The sequence below is a fragment of the Colias philodice genome, chromosome 11 (assembly GCF_061535455.1).
Source record: "Colias philodice isolate Cphi_HAF_F1 chromosome 11, ilColPhil1 Martin Lab GWU primary, whole genome shotgun sequence".
Taxonomy (NCBI): domain Eukaryota; kingdom Metazoa; phylum Arthropoda; class Insecta; order Lepidoptera; family Pieridae; genus Colias; species Colias philodice.
Window position 1 is genome coordinate 6,644,731 of NC_143096.1, and position 18,274 is coordinate 6,663,004.

An 18,274-nucleotide genomic window follows, 5' to 3' on the forward strand; every position below is an offset into this window, starting at 1 on the left:
CGCAGAACATAATGTGTACCAATTAGCGAGTCATCATACCATAGAAACGGTGGACCCCGTTGAAGGGTATAAATATTTGGGCTACTACCAATCACAAGAAATTCATCACAAAGACACTAAAACACTACCTACTTCAAGATAATTTCAGACAACGACTACATAAAATATTACACACCCACCTCAATGCTAAAAATACTCTTAAAGCCAACAACACTTTTGCTATCCCCGTATTAAAATACTCGTTTGGAATCGTACGGTGGACAAAATCGGAACTCACTACGCTACAAAGAATAATAAATACTATAATGAAAAAACACAGAAAACATCACCCTAGAGCCTGTATCCAAAGATTGACCCTACCTAAAATTGAGGGTGGTAACAATTTTAGGTAGGGAATAATAATAATATTAATAAATTATGTTTTGATTTTATTAAATTTGTTAAAAAACAGAGGTATTTAAATATGTCACTGATTGAAACAATCAAAACATCAAAAAACTTTATTCATATACGTGGATTAGGCGGGGAAAGCTCATTCAAATGTGTTCTTTTGGTTAACCAAGAGCGCTTTGAATAAGCGCTGGGGTGTACACGCTTCCAGGGCCTTCTTCTTCTTCTTCTTTTTCAAGTGTAGGTTGGTAACCGTTTGAGTCAGCGACGTAGGTCACTTTGTATGTGACACCATCGGGTCCTGTCCAAGAGAAAGAACCCCTTACAACGAGTGACTCGTCTTCGCGACCTTCGTTGATGATTTCACCTTGCTGTTCTTGTTGTGTTCCGTCGCTTAGCTCGTATCTATAAGCAATATGAATACAGTAAATCAATGAGTTATGAAAATTATTGTACGCAGTAGATTCTTCGAAAATACTAATTTGAATTTAACAATTGACTAAACTTCATCTATAATATTATGTTAACCTATTTGTAATCTGTCATTGTACAATTACTAGGAAATGCATATATCATAATTATTGTTCTACGAACAGTTCTTGGTTGTTAATTAAATAAAACGTTTCATTAAATTAATGACTGAATGAACTAATGACTTACGCATAACGATAGTTTCCAAGGCCAATGTTGTCGTTGTCATATCGCAGAACCTGCACGTTGCCTGATGGCAGCGCGGACCCAGACACGGCTGCAACCGCGATGCACAAAACAATAAGCTGTAAAACACAAATACACACTCATTTTATCACTATAACTATTATACAAAATTTAAAAACTTTATTGAATTTATAACGAACCAGTTTCATCATAGATGATCTCTCTACGTTGACTATTTTAGATAATGTAACGTATCGGGCTGAGTCGCAATCTTTATATCAAAACAGACAACTTATTATTAGACTAGATCAGAATTATTATGACCAAAAATACCTGCCGGCTATACATATGTATATGTCGTTGCCATATCGTAGAGTTGTTCATTTTATGAAATGATTGATCATTTCGTGAAATAGTCGCATTTCATGATGTAGCCAACATAGTTTGATGAGACCGTTAAATCATCAATGTTTTACAATTTTGTCATCCACATTTGGCCAGGTCAGTCAAAAATCAGAATATTTAAAGAATTTGTTTATTGCACAGTTTATTGTTATTCAAGTTATTGTTTGGCTAACAAAAGATGAGACTGGCTTTTTATTTCGAAAATTTATATGGCAACACCATGGCAACACCTATATTTATGTAACTGTCATTAAAATATGAGTTGTTGATGTGTCAAAGTGAAAATTATTTCTGCGATTTTAGTGATTTCTAATTGAAAGCATGGCGAAAACATTGGAAAGCGACTTACGAAAAGTTCTGTTTAAGATTAACCTTTCAGCGGTCGCACCCTTGCGCCGAACACAAGCAGTCGCGCGCGGTCTGTGATTCCGCAAATTTAAGTGTCTCGTTTGGGAAAACAAATGAAAATTTCGACTTATTGTATAGCACATGATTAAAAAGAGGTCTTAAACATGTGAAATAAAATAAAAACAACTTAATTACTCATTACTTCTTTTATTTGTACTTAATAGAACAAAGTTCTATAAGAACTTTTTGACTCTGGGTGGAAATCACCGTTATAAATCAACATCAAACAAAACAAAATGGAATTTTCTTTTTTACAATTAACAACTTATAAACTTGACTATAATTATCTTAGAAACAAATCACATTCATCATCAATTGGCACTGTGTAATAGGAACTCTAAAATGACATCTATTTTTGAGATCATTTTACGTAAAGTTCTAGAATAATCTAAATTATAATAAAATGAAATAAAGAAAACATACCTAAAGACTACTAATTTTTGTTTAGAATAACTATAATAAACTATTCGTCATTAGTGTCCATAATATCTACTGGAAATGAACATTCTCGGCATATAACAATCACATGTTCTAGACATGTTCTAGACACATGTGTTTTCCACATTTGAAACAACTATACTTTGTTTTGCGGTTCTTTTTCCTATCGCAATAGTAACAACGACCTGCGACACGTAAAACTTGGTTTAAAGACGATCCTCCTTGGTCATTTTCAGAAATATTTATATCGGCTTCGGTTTAATTGCACTGGATTGTTCTGGAACACAATCGGTCACGCGTGGAATCTGAGACCGCAAACACAAATAAAAAAGCACGTGTACATGCGACGAATGTACTACTGGCTACTGAGAGGTGCTACCTCACCACCGAAGGTATCACGGAAGCGCAAGCGTCTATTGTTTACAGTTTCAGTATATTGACTAAAACAAGTTCGTTGCGGACTCAGAACGCGCGCGACCGCTGGAAGGTTAATAATTATGATTAGTTAAATTTGAAGAGAAAAAAGATGAAAGAGTTTTCAAGGAAAAACAAGATTGTTTACGTGAAATACCTCAATACATTGTTAAGTGTAACTTTGATGCTTTTCATTTTGATTGCATTATTTATATTTATTATTTTGCAGTTAACATGGATTATACCAGTAACTCAGTAATAAACTATTCAAGCAAAAATTAAAAAATATAAAAAATTAATGATCTGTTACGTTCAAAATGTTTAAAGACACAAAATCAGTATCTTTACGAGAATTCTTCTATGACCGGACCATGTTATTCATGTTGAAGAGCAGAACAAAAAACGAGATGGAATAACTGCAGAAATGGAAGAGTTCATAATAAGAGTCAGACATAATATATAGTGATAGTGAGATAGTGATTCTTACTCCTGATTCGCGGCTGAATTTTTAGATTTAATATGATTATATTGATTAGAAAAATTTTAATGAAGGTATTATTTTTATAATAGCATATCATTTATCTACTATATTATTAAATTTATAAAATTTTGATAGAGGATAAACAGTCTAATATCATAATAGGTAGAAGATAGTAATTAGTATCAATAATAATTGTACATATATTATTTCTCCATACTTTTAGTAAAATATAAGTGAATTGTTTCTTCAATATAAGATATCCGCAGATTCCATAGTACCCGGACCTCTTCGTCTTAAATTCTTTGCTGTGATTTTCTTCATATTGTAATTTAACGAATTATGAAGTTTTTAACTGCGAAATTAAAATTTTCTGCTTTTAATTTTTTTTTTCATGGTGTGGCCAATAGACATTCAACCATTGATCTATAGCCATATCGTAGATTTGCTCATTTCATGAAATGATCGATCATTGCATGAAATGAGCAAATCTATGATATGGCCACGACTTATACAACACATAGATTTGCTAGACGGTGAAGGTTCACCGCTTGGCATTTTCGTCGATTTTTTTGTTCTATTGAGAATTCTCATACAAAATTGACTCGGGGATTTTGAACACATTTATAGATATCCTACTTACTAATAGGCCGCTAAGAAAGGATTTTCCGAAATTCTTGCGGAAACGGGGATGCACGTACAAAATCGTGGGCGGAAGCTAGTTAATAAAAAAAAATCGATTTAGATCAATGTATATAGGAAGTCACTTCTTAGGTCTTTAAAACTACACAATGACTATTCTTTTATACTTTTCAATAGATAGGGTGGTTCAAGAAGAATGTTTGTTAGTGTATGCACATACCGGATGTTAGTGTAAATATCCTTGGCCACTTAAATAACGTTAATTAAGTAACTGGTTTTATTTTTAAATCTCAATTTTTCCTCAAAATTATTTCACCCTCCGAAGCTCGGGCACTCGTAGGTTGGACTGGTCAATCCTGAAGGTCTGACAAAAGGACTTTGACAAAGCACAAATAAATGTCACACACATTATGTATATTATTATCATCAATACCTATGTATTGATGATAATTATATAAGAAGTACAAGTCTTTAAAATGAGAATGTAGAACGAAAATCTAGACTTAGATCCAGAATAACGATAATGGCAACTATATGGGTAGATAATCTTTCTCATGGCTTGCTTTCATTATTTTCATTACTGTAAAATAAAATAGTACTCACTTCGGAGCGCTGAACCTTAGCTATTGACTTAATGAAAAAATGTTGTATAAGTATATAAAAGTTGTTCCTCGAAAAAACAGTCTACAAAAATGGTCTGATATATTTTATTCGTAAAATGTTAAAAAAACTAGTTATATTGAAAAGTATACATATGTATCTCTAATTTCTGGACATTTTCGCTTATATGAGAATTTAATTTGCAACAAATAATGTTTATAATTTTTTATCAGGTAAATAGTTTAAGAGCTATATCGTTAACACCATTTCAACCGCTCTTTTCAAGATGGCGGCCATGGGACAAGGGTTTAGTTAGTACCACAAACTTGGTTTTAGCTTCACATCAAAAAAATAAAATTGCATCCTCTAAAAAACCCCATATTATGTAAATTTTCAATGGACTAATTGGATATACATATTCTTATATGTGCTTGCTGCATAGCACCATTAGACGTCGACGTAATGATACGTTGTTTGCTATTGTTATCACAAATAGACATAGTTACACATAATTAAGTTGTTTCATTAAGTATGTATATGAACGGCGACGTCTTAGAACTTTAGTGCAATGGTACTGATTTCAGGTGCTATGTGAACAACGTCATTAAGACGCCACGCTCATTTGTATGATAAAATCACGTTCAATATTGTAAAGAGTGACGAAATAGATTGTAGAGCAGCCGCACTTAAATGTTACGAGTAAATACTGCGGCTGTAAAATTTTGTTAATAATTTTACGTGCATTGAATTGGCGTTGCACTTAAGAGTATTATGACTTATTAAATTCATGAATTAGTCACTCATACTGCATATAGGTACCGTTAGTTTATTTGTCCCCAGAAAGCTAATCCAAAAAGTCTCAAATAGCCTTACCACCATAATTATATTTGATTTATATAATTAGGTTGTATAAATAGAGAGTGAATTCGTAACCAGAAAATGTGAACTCAATAGCTCAAAACTATACCTATATTGGTGTCATTGGGGAACATAAATCATTTTACCATCCCTAGATATATATAAAAACCTGTTGCGAAATCTTCCCATTACATAAAAATAATACTTAACATTATTATATTAATTGATCTTATTAGTACACGGAAACTACGGGTTTATTAATTTACAAGCTAGTATTATACGAAAAGTCAAGGAAAGTATATAAGACAACCGTACGAATAAACTTATATTTTATTATACTACAATTGGTAAGAAATTAATGAATCAGCATATAAATATTATATACAGGTTCAGGAATTTAACTATTTACAATTTTCGATATTATTTCGCCTAATTTATCCTAATAGTGATGCTACGACAGCTGACGGGACCGCTCCGCCTGGTCCTTGTTGAATTTGAGGTTGGAAACCGTTCTCATCCGCTATGTAAGTAACGGTGTACTGGACACCATCAGGACCAACCCAGGCGTATTGACCTTGAACAACGGAGCTCTCGTTTTCAGTGCCGATGTTCTTCAACTGTCCTTGTTCTTCATGCTTAGTGCCATCTGACAACTCCCATCTGAAATAAGTATTTCATTAAGTACCTAGGTATTAAGGTATATGGGTATATAAATTTCTTTTTTTATTTTAAGTAACTCTTACGCGAAATTGTATGAATCAAGTCCAGCGTTGTTCACGTCATATCGCAGGATTTGAACATCCTGTGGGTTTTGGGGAGCGCAGGAAACAGCTGCTACAAGGGCGAAAACTACGAACTGAAAAGGGAACGGGGTAATGTTAGTTCCAATTAAAAGCACTCAAATCACTGTATCCATTTCGTCCAATACACTGACCAGTTTCATTTTGTTTTACTTTGTTTTCGTTGACCGTCTTCTTCAAAGAATAGTTTGTGTATGGGATAGTTACGTCTTCAAACGGACCTCTTATATATGTATTTCTTCTATTACTAGATTGCAACACTGCATATCTGCCATCGCGTCGCGGAGCTTCTTATGTGCTAAGCAAAACTGTCGAGTCTATCATATCATGTCGAGACGAGCTTATTGTTGTCAGTGTTTGTAAGCGCCTCTTCTTGGTATGTGTTGGTAAACAACCAATATGACCTATGTCTTTCTCTTAAGGAATAATAGGATTACAAATGTCAATGTTAATAACCATTGCAAAAGATAATTTATTAGCCTCAGCACAGACAATACGGTGTTATTAAACATTTACTGGACAACAATTTGTTTTAACCACCATAACGTAATTGCTCAATACTTTTAAAAGGCCAATACTTTCACATCTAGTTAAATTCGTTTTATTTGTGATGAGTAAATGCTACTGTTTTAACTTGACCCAGCAAAATACGGAAGGCAATATTTTTATGTTTTTGGTACAAAGCACCTTATTAATTAACAACTACCTACTTATTGCTATCTTCATGAGAACCTAATTAAAGTAAATTCAAACGCAATAAGAAAATAAGATAAATGTAAGAACTTCAAAATTATTACGATACTTTGTAACAGTTTAAAAGTACATATAATATAAAATGAGTAAAATTTAATACGCTAACCGAAAAATGTAATTCAATATAATATATATAATAGGAAATTAATACCTATACTACACTTATGTATCATTTTTACCCTAAATTGTAATTCATCCTTGGTTAGATAGGTACTTCAAGTCAAAGTCAAGTTGTCTACTAAATGTGTTCCAAGATTTCCATCATCACTTGAAGAATTCAATATACAAGGAGGAGGTCAAGATTTAGGCAATTATAATAGAACTAAACGAATATAAACTTCACCAAATTAAAGTAAGTACATGGCTATTAGAACACTCATTATGCAGATAGAATAACTTCTTGAAAGGTTGTGGGAACAAGAATCAGTGTATGCACGGCCTTTGAGTATGAAGATGATCAATTTGAAATTTAATATAAAATAAGTCCTATCTACATATAAATAAAGTTAACCAAGTTATATTTCAACGTGTTGTTTGTTAATAAACGGACAAATCTCATCTTTACGCGTAATAATAGGTATACTAGAAAGGCCAAGGTGTTCTGCGGTGGTAGATTATAATTTACCATTGATTCTTGATAGGTTTTATAAAGATCATGTTTATGGAAATTTTCCTTTGTTGTATGTGCTCATTTCAATAAAATAATTATTATAATTTATTACTAAGATTCAGGACTATTTTTTAAAACTTTATTAGTCGTGAAAGATTCTGCACACAACATCTTTGTTTTGTTATTTTTATCTTCTGATAGCATAGAAATTATTGTGAAGGAATTAACGAAGATATAAATCAATATCAGCTTCATTTCACAACAATAGTAATTGTATGATTGTAATTTAAGTATAAATTGTCTTTGGTATACTTAGGTTTCGACCGGTCGCGTTACGTCACAGTCTGTTGAACCGATGATACGCGCGCCTGACCTCCGACATCCATATTGCCTTCCTTGCTATTTTTGGGTCAATCTTTCAACTATTACGATATTCTTTAAGATATTTCAACCTAATCCGGTACTTCACAAGGTTACGTGACATAACCCTAGAATCACAGTGACATATTGTTATATAAGAAGCGTAATGTAAATATTTGATATACCAACTAAAATTTGTTTACAAGCCTTGTTCTGCAATATATAATATTATTTAAAAAAGCTAAATTTTGTTACCAAATTGAATAATATCGTGCTTTTAAAAGTGACGTAAGTTTCTTAACTAAGTGTTCTGTTTTCGGCTATAAACATTAAACATTAATGTAATTTGTATTTTTGAACCTGACGAAAGACCGTAATGATCGGTATCGTTTCAATTTATGAAAACGAAACATTACTGGCTAATCAAGCATACGGAACATGTCTTTTGAGATTGTGAGTGATTGCTTCATAGTACAATTTGAGTGTCGATGTAACGACGAGCCTTGTTATGACAACTAGGGAAGAGGAATTCCTCTATGCTATCCTATACAAAAATAAGATTTGATAATTATTATCAACATGTACATGCGCTTTCATAACACTGGAATATCTGTGCCAGAAAATTTTTAAATAGGCGGGGCCAAAGATCGTGTGACTTTCACTTATAGGTTAATTATCACTTTTTTAACTATGTTACATTATTATAATTATTTAAAAAATAAAAAAATGGAATTCAACTAATTTTGCTTGGTAATTGTCAGCTACACCATGTCGCCACTCGGAACCGGACCGATAAGAGAAGATAGATACCTACCTACTTTAAGAATTTTACACATATTACAATAACAATATTGTGTTACTATTGTTCATAAAAGTAATCTTTTTTATTTACCTTCCATAACGTTTAATACTTTAGCGTAACTACTAATACGCTGGAAGCTATTTCGTGAATGTTTGTAGTGTCTATAAATAAAGTCACGACATAATAAACGTTACAACCTTGTATTCTTATAATTGACTTTTAAATAAATAGTTTAAATGTCATTACTTAATGCACGCCTCATAAGCGAAGCGTTGAGGTGGGTACTACTGTCACTTCGCGCAAAACATCTGATTTTTCAAACTTAAAATGTCTTTATGTATCATACATTGCACTTGTAACATAATACATACACACACATATTAAGAAAAAACACTATTTTTAACGTTCATGATATTTTTGATGTCATTTTTGTTATTTAAACTAGTTAAAAAACAGTTTAAAAAAGTTCTGTCTTGGACGTCCGTGTGTCTGTATGTGCGGATCCTTTTTCTTGTTAACACGATAGCGACCGAAATACTTTACTAATCGAGTTTTTTTTTTCTCTTACGCTTGAGTATGCTCAGGAATAGAACCCTTTCATTTTTCAGGGTCTGATTCGATGTGGTTTAATTGTTATTAAATAAACAAAAATAATAATTAATAAATATTTATTAAAAAAAAATTATGAGGCGTGCACTTTTGGATTTTCCAAATTATATTTAAATTATATCAAACGAAGCAACAACTCTATCTAATTCATCCTCAGTAAAGCACAGTAGCATGATACAATAAACCCGGCGTCTATCCAAATGACTTTCCGTTTCAGTAGACATCAAATATTGATCTTCTTCAGGAGAATATCTATCCAAGTCTACTTTGCATACCTGTATCAAATTATGCGATTCGAAATAGATGCATTATAATATTATGCACAAAGTGTGCATATTTCATAATATTATGAACTCTATATTACCTTTTTACCATTCTCGTCAAAACATACGAGTTCTTCGAAGTGGGCGTTCAGGTTTGATTTTGGATATTTGAAATAATTTTTTAGCTCTGAATATCGTCCCAAATGCTAAAAATAATCATTCAGACGGAATAAGTAAATGTTAAATGTCATACCTACATTGTGTTAATTTCCTATTTATTACTATCAAGAAATGTACTAATACAATAATTAGGTAATGTACTAAATTGGTCAATTTTTAAATGGTTTTTGATAGTGTAAAATGATCTATGTTATATATATCGATTATATTTATTCTGAATTTTTACAGCTTCATTCTTATTAAAATTCATTTCTATAATTTTGCATAAACTAAGAATTAATAATGAAGATTAAAATTAATGTTTTTAAGACATTACAGATTTATCATTTAGAGAATATAAAATATGTAATTACATACTTCTGGATGAGAAGCTCCACTTTTTCTTATTGTATCTTGCGGAAACTCACTCGGGAATATCCTCCTTAACTCGACGTCTTCACTGAAATAATATTAGATAATCCTCTTAGATAATCAATAATCATCTTAACGCTTAGAATAGACTATTCTTTACTGTCAAAATTACTCACTAAGTATAAATTACGCCATTACTTCGTTTTATTAGCACTTGAAGGATCTAGGGACGAAAAGAACTTTATTGTGGTTATTAAGGATAAAAGCAACGTCATTTGTACTTACAATGTAACCTAATAAGTAAAACCTATATCCCAACATTATATGGATTGGCTTTTAGTTTAACTCCAACCTGTTGTCACGCGTCCAACTGGTATTTCGAAATACACGTAATAGCTTTATACGTTCTTTAATATAAATGCCATAAAATGTTTGTTTACGACGTGACCCGGTAATAGAAATATTATTAGTATTATACTTCATTTCGCTTCATTTGATAGAACACTTTTTTAAAGTAAGCATTCATAATTCGTATCTATTAAACTATCTTCCCCGACAGACGTTTTAATGCCATACAGGGGCAGCAGCAGGGCAGTTCATGTTTTATTTTCGTCTTTCCATAAGGACCTTCCCTATGCCTTTGCAAGAACTTTAAAAAATAGTTTGGAAAATCCAAAAGTGCACGCCTCATAATTTTTTTTTAATAAATATTTATTAATTATTATTTTTGTTTATTTAATAACAATTAAACCACATCGAATCAGACCCTGAAAAATGAAAGGGTTCTATTCCTGAGCGTAAGAGAAAAAAAAAGACTCGATTAGTAAAGTATTTCGGTCGCTATCGTGTTAACAAGAAAAAGGATCCGCACATACAGACACACGGACGTCCAAGACAGAACTTTTTTAAACTGTTTTTTAACTAGTTTAAATAACAAAAATGACATCAAAAATATCATGAACGTTAAAAATAGTGTTTTTTCTTAATATGTGTGTGTATGTATTATCTTACAAGTGCAATGTATGATATATAAAGACATTTTAAGTTTGAAAAATCAGATGTTTTGCGCGAAGTGACAGTAGTACCCACCTCAACGCTTCGCTTATGAGGCGTGCAATAGCCGGATTGGTTGAGTTGTTTTGAGTTTTACGCTTGGCAACACATTTGGCGATTGATTTTTATTATTAGGGAAATTAATATCCTGACTAATATCGTATGGTTTATATTTTTACCTTGTTTGCATTTATGATGGTTTATAAAAGTGTTCACATTAAGTATATATTATGTAGAAATAGAATATAATATTTTCTTTACTAGCTTAGCTTAGCTTTTTAAACTATCGAGTTCTAAGTACTACGCATGTGATAAATTCTTAATTTTTTATTGAATAGTGAAACAAGTATCAGGAAGTACCTACTTATCTTTTTCTCTTCTCTTATTATAATGACAAAATAATATAACAAAAAGGATGATATAGATACTTACAATATAACAACAAACATAAGTATCTACAAAATATTATAAAACTATTAATTTAATAAAAAAAATAGAATATTATTTATATGACAACATTCTTATAATTTTACATTTAATTTGTCACACTCATATCATTCGTAGATGACGCTATTTTAAATTGAAATATTACACTTAGTAATTATTTAACAATTCTTCTATCATTGAATCTGTTCAAGTCATCATGTTCTACAGGTTGAAATCCATTTTCATCTGCGATATATTTCATAGCGTGATAGTTCCCTTGAGGATCCTTATAACGGTATTCTCCTCGTACTGCAAATTGACTGACACCAAGTAAATTGAGAAAGAGTCCGCCATCTTCATGACGATAAGTTCCATCTGACGTCTCGAACCTAGGAGATTATATTCTTTTTAATAATTATTGCATTCATAGACCACATATTTTTGTTTTATTTAAATGTTTAAATACCAAAAACAAATTGTACTGTAGAAATATTGATTCATATTTAAAAGCAATGCTTTATAAACGCAAATTTTTAAATTCTGGAAAATAATCATTATCAGTTTATTAAAGTTAAAACAATGCATTATGCCTAGCTCAATATTTAATTAAATCAAAACATTCCATGGTAATAGTTTTAACTTTTAAGCAAATACTCATGGATGAATATTGGTTTTGACCAAGAAGCTTGTTTTGACTTTTATTATGCCAAAGATTACCTACAGGCCCTACAGAGTACAGCCTCACTTACTCAAAACTGTATTGCCCGAAACCATTGTTGTTGTAAATATGTTTCTTCGCCAAATTGCCCAGTCCAAAGGTCTTTGGCCAATATTCGCTGACAGCCACAAAGAATATAGCAATAAAGCACCTGAGACGCGTACCTTTTACCTGTATGTGAATACCATATGTCAAGGTTAACGAGTCAGAATCAAGCATCATCTTATTAGAAATGGCGGCAAATAAAAAACGAATATGTTCTGTAAAGTTCAATGCGGATGCATTATCGTTTCTTTATATTACTTGGAATTTTTTCAAACCAGGATCCTGTTATGCTGATTTCAAATAAAAACTGAGGACATTTTATTTAAGTTTCCTGACAAAAAAATATGCCTATTTCAATATAGGTAGGTATATGGATCAGTTCCAGAACAAGTATTATATTTGCATATCAAATTGAGACTGGATTATTTTTGAATCACCGACCACGGTACAGCCTATCAAATTGATTAAATTGAAATTGACCATTAAATTTGAATGGAACAAATTGTGGTTCTAGAATCCAACTCACCATTTTATAGTTTCTTCCCAATTGTTATCTAGTGACTGCGATATCGGGACATCTGCCCACACCTTATATCCAGTTCTATGAGTATATCAAGCCAGGACTTCATTCCTTTGCTGACAATGCTACACTAAAGCGACAAACAAGTCAACGACACCATAAAATATTACATTCGAAGTATTTTTCTATAACTATAAAAAATTAACGTATAAAAATCCGGTTCATATCCTTCAAGATGTATAATATCTGCCATAAATTAGAATAAAACATGTATGTTTGTATGAAACGCACTGAGTCAAATTAATCTTACCAATGAAAAATATGCATGTGGTATGTTATTGATTTTTAAGTTGGCTACCTAATTCTTTATTATAATTGTAGGTTCGTATGTCTATAATTGAAATTTTTATCTGCAATATAAGTATTATTAAGAACAAGAACAATAATTAGAAAGATTAGAAATATCTTGTCAAAATTTGTATAATATTCACACAGGCATTAAGGCTATTTTACTACGAGGTTAAAACGATTCCATAAATCTAAAGATAGTTTTATAGTATTTTAAACAAGAGTTCATTTCAACTCAAAGGCCATGGCCAAGAAATATATCACCTTATTTTAGAAAACATTTATTTATTCTGATGGTATTTTGAATAATTCGAGCAGACTTGCCCTTAAGTCGTCAGTCGTCCAGGAGTAAGTCCAGTCGCTGGTCGACAGTGCGTAATAGCTCTAAATCTCATATTGGCGACCCAGTAAAAAAGTTATAAAATCGATAGAAATATCGGTGATAAATTTTTAAATATTAGTTGTGATTTGTGTAGATCATTTTGTGCTTTCAATATTTTATAAAGATATTTAAAGTTTTAGTTCTATAACACCTAACACGTACAAATCTCAAGAGCAAATCATCACGCCTCATCTTTTACATATTGCAAAACGCAAATGTAATCGTTTCAAAACATCTTAATAACTACCCTTTCATAATTCATAGGCGGTATTTCTTTATAATAATTGTAATGTCGTCATTATTGATCACATTTTGAATGCGGTTACCAAACCTTTCTATAAACATAGCGACACCGGTTCATAGGTGAACCCAATCTGATTATCTGAATGAGTTACGTAGTTATGGGCAGTAGGTATTATGTTGCATAATTATCGTATCTAAAAGTAACAATCATAAATTTATAGTGATCTATGGTAACAATATAACATTAACATCTCTGCAGCTGTGATGAAAGCTTTGACCCATCGGAGTGTATTATTTTAATAATAATGTTAAAAATAGTACAGTAGGTAGGTAATACAAGCGCTTGTAATCAAGCGGTTGGTACTAAAGTTCAATGCTCGCTTAACTGCATAAAATCGTAACTCGAAATGAGGCATCTATTTAAATTGAAGCCTGCAATAAGGACAGGCCGTAAGTGCATACGTCGCAATAGTAATAATACGCGAATGCATCTTGTAATATTATTTTATAAAAAAACACTAGGTGCAAAAGTAAGAAGAAGAAGCCATACTCAATTTGTAATAATTTAATATTGTGTCAGATAAATAATTATTTCTTCTTCTTTTTTCAAGCGGCAATAGTTCTTTGAGGTTTCTAATTAAACTGCTCGTTTACCTATCATAATCGAAAATATTGAATTCTCATATTCTTGATTATTGTCATGTTCCGTTTCCATTTAAAATTAAATGAAACTATTAAAATCTGGTTTTGTATAACACGTCAATTTCTTAACTCCTACGTGGCTGAAGACGTGTGACGCAGCACGCCACGCCACGAGGCACGTCCACATAGAGCGAGCAGCCTCGCGCGGAAAATGCTTCGTGAGTCTATTTACATATTTTAAAGTGAAACTTCTTTAGGCACGGTGAGAGTAAACTTTCAAGGTCGCGTCATGGAGTAAGTATTTTAGCATCTAGGAATCTTGCCAAAAAAGTTTCACTTCTGACACGTGTGCTCGGCACATACGCTCTTTTTTTATTTTGTATGGTAAACCATGCCGCGCAGTTTCATTTGCGGACAAACCCGTGGCCAAAGCAGGTATTTATATAGCATGTTAATTTGGAACATGAGCTATATTATCACTGCCAAATAGTATTACAATTATATATTCAGTAGATATCTTTCCCATGCAAGCAACAAACATACATACATCAATCTTCACAAATTTCCTCACAAACCTAACATAGTTTATAATAATAGCAGAACTAACTTATAAACAATACACAACTTACACTCACCTCACTACTCACCATAATATTATAACTGAGAACGCAACACATATTTTGTAAGTGTGTATAAATTAAATCATTATCAAAGTTTATTTAAGAAAAGCTGTCTGCGGAGTGCTGTTATACCCGCTCCAATTGGTTTTAGCACTTTTAGCGTGATCACATACAACCTATAGCCTTCTTCGATAAATGGACTATCTAACAGTTAATTATTTTTTCAAATCTATTCCTGTGATTAGCGCGTTCAAACAAATAAACAAACTCTTCAGCTTTAAAATTTTAGTGTAGTGATATCAAAAACTAGGTGCTTCATTTTATTGCTAATGCCCGAATAAAAAGTATAGTAATTAATGTAAAGATTTGCCAATTAGAACTCTACTCTGAGTTCTGACCCATATTATATCTACCTACTGTTTTTGCTTAAATGAGTAGCAAATATTCATCCACACAAAATTTCGCATTTAAGGCGTTCATTTTTTATTAAATAAAAAACTGTTTTAAAATTTGGTGTATGTACTATAATTTAAATTGGTAGATATTATTACTGTTAAAAATGTTCTAACAAAAATAAGATATTATCCTAATATCAAAAATAATTTGAAACAATTTTGTAAAATTTAGGTACCTAAATAAATTGTATTTTTTTATTTTATTGTATGCTGCATAAAATTGTTTTAAAAAATAAATCATTTGTTCAAGATGTTAAGAAATCTAACTATTTCTATTTCTTTATTATAGTATAAAAAAAGTTTATCCTAATAAACTTGCAACAACACCAGCAGGCAGTGCAAAACCCTGAAAAGAAAAGTATATAATTCAATAAAAAATATTCCTTTGTACATAAAGCTAAATCTTTAAAATATTGTATATATAAATAATTATATAATATTATGTATTTAGATTGTCAGATTAAATTAATTGTTTATTCATTTAAGGGCCGATTTTTCAATGCTTGGTTAAAACTTATCCGTCCAATAAAGTATTACACGATAATATTAAAATGTCACGTAAACTGTCAAATACGGGCAATTAGAATACGTTTTTAAAATGGCAGTTTTATACATTATTCGACGAATAAGTTTTATCCAAGGATTGAAAAATCAGCCCTTAATCTTAAACGTTAATATTAGCATTTAGATAATCTCTTATTAGTCAAGTGAATATAATTATAAATAAAATTTAATAATTAGTAGTGGCTTGCTTGCATAGATATTTCATTTGACGTGGAAGAGCAAAATGGTAACAAACATCCATCCAAACATGTTATACTTATCAATTAATCCTCACAAACTACGAGGTTCATATTATTATAAAAGGAGCTACATAATACTTACAACGTCCTCGTCGTCGTCTTCCGGTAAATTAGTTGGGATATATCCATTTTCATCAGCTGTGTATTCTACAGTTTCTAATGTCCCATCCGGACGAATGTAAGAGTATGAGCCTGAAACGGCTATATGTTCATCAGGTTGACCGGCATTGACCAGCGTACCAGTTTCCTCTCGCCTTGTTCCATCTGATGTCTCAAAACTTGAAAAAATACAAGTGAAAAATAAACTTGCAATTCCAATAGGTTTTTAGGTGTTCAATATAGGTTAAAATTTATATTAGGTTGAGAGATCAAAATAATTGAATAAATTAGGTACTTACTAGATTGAAAAAAGAATATAAACAAAAATAGATTGTCATACCTGAATTTATAATTTCCACTGCCATCGTTATCGTTTTCATATCTTATAATATTTGCATATGCTGCTGATGCAGGATTGTCTGAGAGAGGTGCCGCAGAGATCGAATTCCACACAGTTACAAAACAGGCAAAAAATACAATATAAGTTGTTTGCATTTTGTCCTCCGTTTTTTATCAAGATTTGACACCTAAATATCTGGCTCTTTAAAATAATAACAAAGTAACAACGCTGATTGATGAAGACTAAATAATAAAAGCTGACGAAATAGGCACAACATTCGTCGGCTATGTGAGCTTTTCATCTGAGTTACTTGTAACAACTGGTTCTTATAATATAGGTAAGTAATTTCATAGACCATGAATATTGCTAGTTTAAATCTTAAATCAAAACAAGGTTATTGAAAAAATACATTAAGTAATTAAGTAATAACGAGTACGAGTTCATATTTTCCGCTTTGAGATCCAATTTTTTTTTAAACGCTATTAGAAAAAAAAATTAAATTTAGCGTCCTATCTATTTTTAATAAAGGAATTTCAGTTTTTGTATGAAAATTAACCAACTCATCATCATCTAACATCACCTATGTATAATGTTTGGATTCATGGAATTTAATGATCCCATTCATGGTTCATTGCATTGATCCTTAGAAAAAATCCAATTCAAGTTTAATTTTGTTTACTAATACAGCAGGTTATAGTTTATGTTTATACATTACTAGTAAAAGTTTTATACAAGGTTTCCGAGTGGTGGATTAATGGATCGTCATGTGCAGCTGTCACCTCCCTCGTCCAGAAAATTATATTCCAGACGGCTCAAACACCAATTTTAATATACAATTTATTGTTTATCAGAAAAATTAAGTTAGGTACCAAATTAAAATAAGCACATTAATTTAATAATTATTAATTAGGACGGATGGTTCAACAACTATTTATTTACATAATAACTAAAAATATGTAATATTAAAATCATCGACATTTAAAGATAAGCATAAGATATTTAAACACGTTTTATGAATTACTCTAAAAATCATTATTAATAAAACGTGTCGATGAGAGGCGTATACCCCTGAGAGAACCGATCACGGTTCATGAGATACAACCTGGAGACGTCTGTCTAGACAACGAAGTCTCAGTAATACCACAGACTAATAATAATATAAGTATACAAGTATACAAGTAATACCCTTTCAGTACGGAACCCTAAAACCCGAGTCTAGATTTGGTCTAGATAAACGAAATCAAAACACAATGGAATATTATAATTCACGCATTGAAAGTCGAAAAAATTATGCTTCTTCCTAAAATCCACGAAGTAAAAAAAACTAATCAACAAGAGTGAAGCCGGGGGCGGAAAGCTCGTTTATAATAATATAGGAAGTAGGTTCTTCTATAAAATCCTAACTTCTATAATTATACTAGCGGTCCGCCCCGGCTTCGCCCGTGGTACATATGAAAAATAGATGTTGGCCGATTCTCAGACTTACCCGATATGCACAGAAAATTTCATGAGAATCGGTCCACCCGTTTCGGAGGAGTATGCAGACTAACATTGTGACACGA

At 31.5% G+C, this 18,274-nt stretch overlaps 5 protein-coding genes across 6 annotated transcripts; all 5 read right to left on the minus strand.

Annotated features, from left to right (window-relative positions):
• Positions 1-487: 487 nt before the first annotated feature.
• On the minus strand, positions 488-1,374 carry LOC149484675 (flexible cuticle protein 12-like). Its single transcript, XM_089700386.1, has 3 exons — positions 1,248-1,374; positions 1,051-1,166; positions 488-795 (listed from the first exon to the last, which is right to left on the minus strand). Exons 1-3 carry the CDS (start codon positions 1,257-1,259, stop codon positions 555-557), a joined length of 369 nt encoding a protein of 122 aa, XP_089556512.1. The 5' UTR covers positions 1,260-1,374; the 3' UTR covers positions 488-554.
• Positions 1,375-5,602: 4,228 nt separating this feature from the next.
• On the minus strand, positions 5,603-6,351 carry LOC149484676 (endocuticle structural glycoprotein SgAbd-5-like). The gene is made up of 3 exons (XM_089700872.1): positions 6,225-6,351; positions 6,034-6,146; positions 5,603-5,950 (listed from the first exon to the last, which is right to left on the minus strand). The coding sequence occupies exons 1-3, from the start codon at positions 6,231-6,233 to the stop codon at positions 5,725-5,727; spliced, it is 348 nt and encodes a 115-aa protein (XP_089556998.1). The 5' UTR covers positions 6,234-6,351; the 3' UTR covers positions 5,603-5,724.
• A 2,983-nt stretch (positions 6,352-9,334) lies between these two features.
• Positions 9,335-10,213, minus strand: LOC149484677 (uncharacterized). Its single transcript, XM_089700893.1, has 4 exons — positions 10,209-10,213; positions 10,025-10,106; positions 9,589-9,693; positions 9,335-9,499 (listed from the first exon to the last, which is right to left on the minus strand). Exons 1-4 carry the CDS (start codon positions 10,211-10,213, stop codon positions 9,335-9,337), a joined length of 357 nt encoding a protein of 118 aa, XP_089557019.1.
• Positions 10,214-11,534: 1,321 nt separating this feature from the next.
• On the minus strand, positions 11,535-12,899 carry LOC149484678 (endocuticle structural glycoprotein SgAbd-5-like). Of its 2 annotated transcripts, XM_089700870.1 has the most exons (3): positions 12,787-12,899; positions 12,247-12,386; positions 11,535-11,886 (listed from the first exon to the last, which is right to left on the minus strand). In XM_089700870.1, the coding sequence occupies exons 1-3, from the start codon at positions 12,787-12,789 to the stop codon at positions 11,673-11,675; spliced, it is 357 nt and encodes a 118-aa protein (XP_089556996.1). In that variant the 5' UTR covers positions 12,790-12,899; the 3' UTR covers positions 11,535-11,672. The 2 variants fall into 2 exon arrangements, with proteins under 2 accessions (XP_089556996.1, XP_089556994.1); XM_089700868.1 differs by lacking the exon at positions 12,787-12,899 and having other exon boundaries at positions 12,247-12,491.
• A 2,706-nt stretch (positions 12,900-15,605) lies between these two features.
• LOC149484679 (endocuticle structural glycoprotein SgAbd-5-like) lies at positions 15,606-17,522 on the minus strand. The gene is made up of 3 exons (XM_089700387.1): positions 16,713-17,522; positions 16,356-16,551; positions 15,606-15,816 (listed from the first exon to the last, which is right to left on the minus strand). The coding sequence occupies exons 1-3, from the start codon at positions 16,865-16,867 to the stop codon at positions 15,772-15,774; spliced, it is 396 nt and encodes a 131-aa protein (XP_089556513.1). The 5' UTR covers positions 16,868-17,522; the 3' UTR covers positions 15,606-15,771.
• Between the last annotated feature and the right edge of the window lie 752 nt (positions 17,523-18,274).

Bases quoted from the DNA above. Each gene is read 5' to 3' on its own strand.
- LOC149484679 (XM_089700387.1), bottom strand. From the start codon at position 16,867: ATGCAAACAACTTATATTGTATTTTTTGCCTGTTTTGTAACTGTGTGG. The intron at 16,552-16,712 runs GTATGACAATCT...TATTTTTTCAAG, and splicing joins AGTGGAAATTATAAATTCAG to TTTTGAGACATCAGATGGAA. The intron at 15,817-16,355 runs GTAAGTATTATG...TTTTCTTTTCAG, and splicing joins AAGACGACGACGAGGACGTT to GGTTTTGCACTGCCTGCTGG.
- LOC149484675 (XM_089700386.1), bottom strand. The intron at 796-1,050 runs GTAAGTCATTAG...TATTGCTTATAG, and splicing joins CTTGGAAACTATCGTTATGC to ATACGAGCTAAGCGACGGAA.
- LOC149484677 (XM_089700893.1), bottom strand. The intron at 9,694-10,024 runs GTATGTAATTAC...GATTATTTTTAG, and splicing joins GTGGAGCTTCTCATCCAGAA to CATTTGGGACGATATTCAGA. The intron at 9,500-9,588 runs GTAATATAGAGT...AATTTGATACAG, and splicing joins TTGACGAGAATGGTAAAAAG to GTATGCAAAGTAGACTTGGA.
- LOC149484678 (XM_089700868.1), bottom strand. From the start codon at position 12,437: ATGATGCTTGATTCTGACTCGTTAACCTTGACATATGGTATTCACATA. The intron at 11,887-12,246 runs GTAAGTGAGGCT...ATAATCTCCTAG, and splicing joins TTCGGGCAATACAGTTTTGA to GTTCGAGACGTCAGATGGAA.
- LOC149484676 (XM_089700872.1), bottom strand. The intron at 5,951-6,033 runs GTAAGAGTTACT...TACTTATTTCAG, and splicing joins CTTGATTCATACAATTTCGC to ATGGGAGTTGTCAGATGGCA.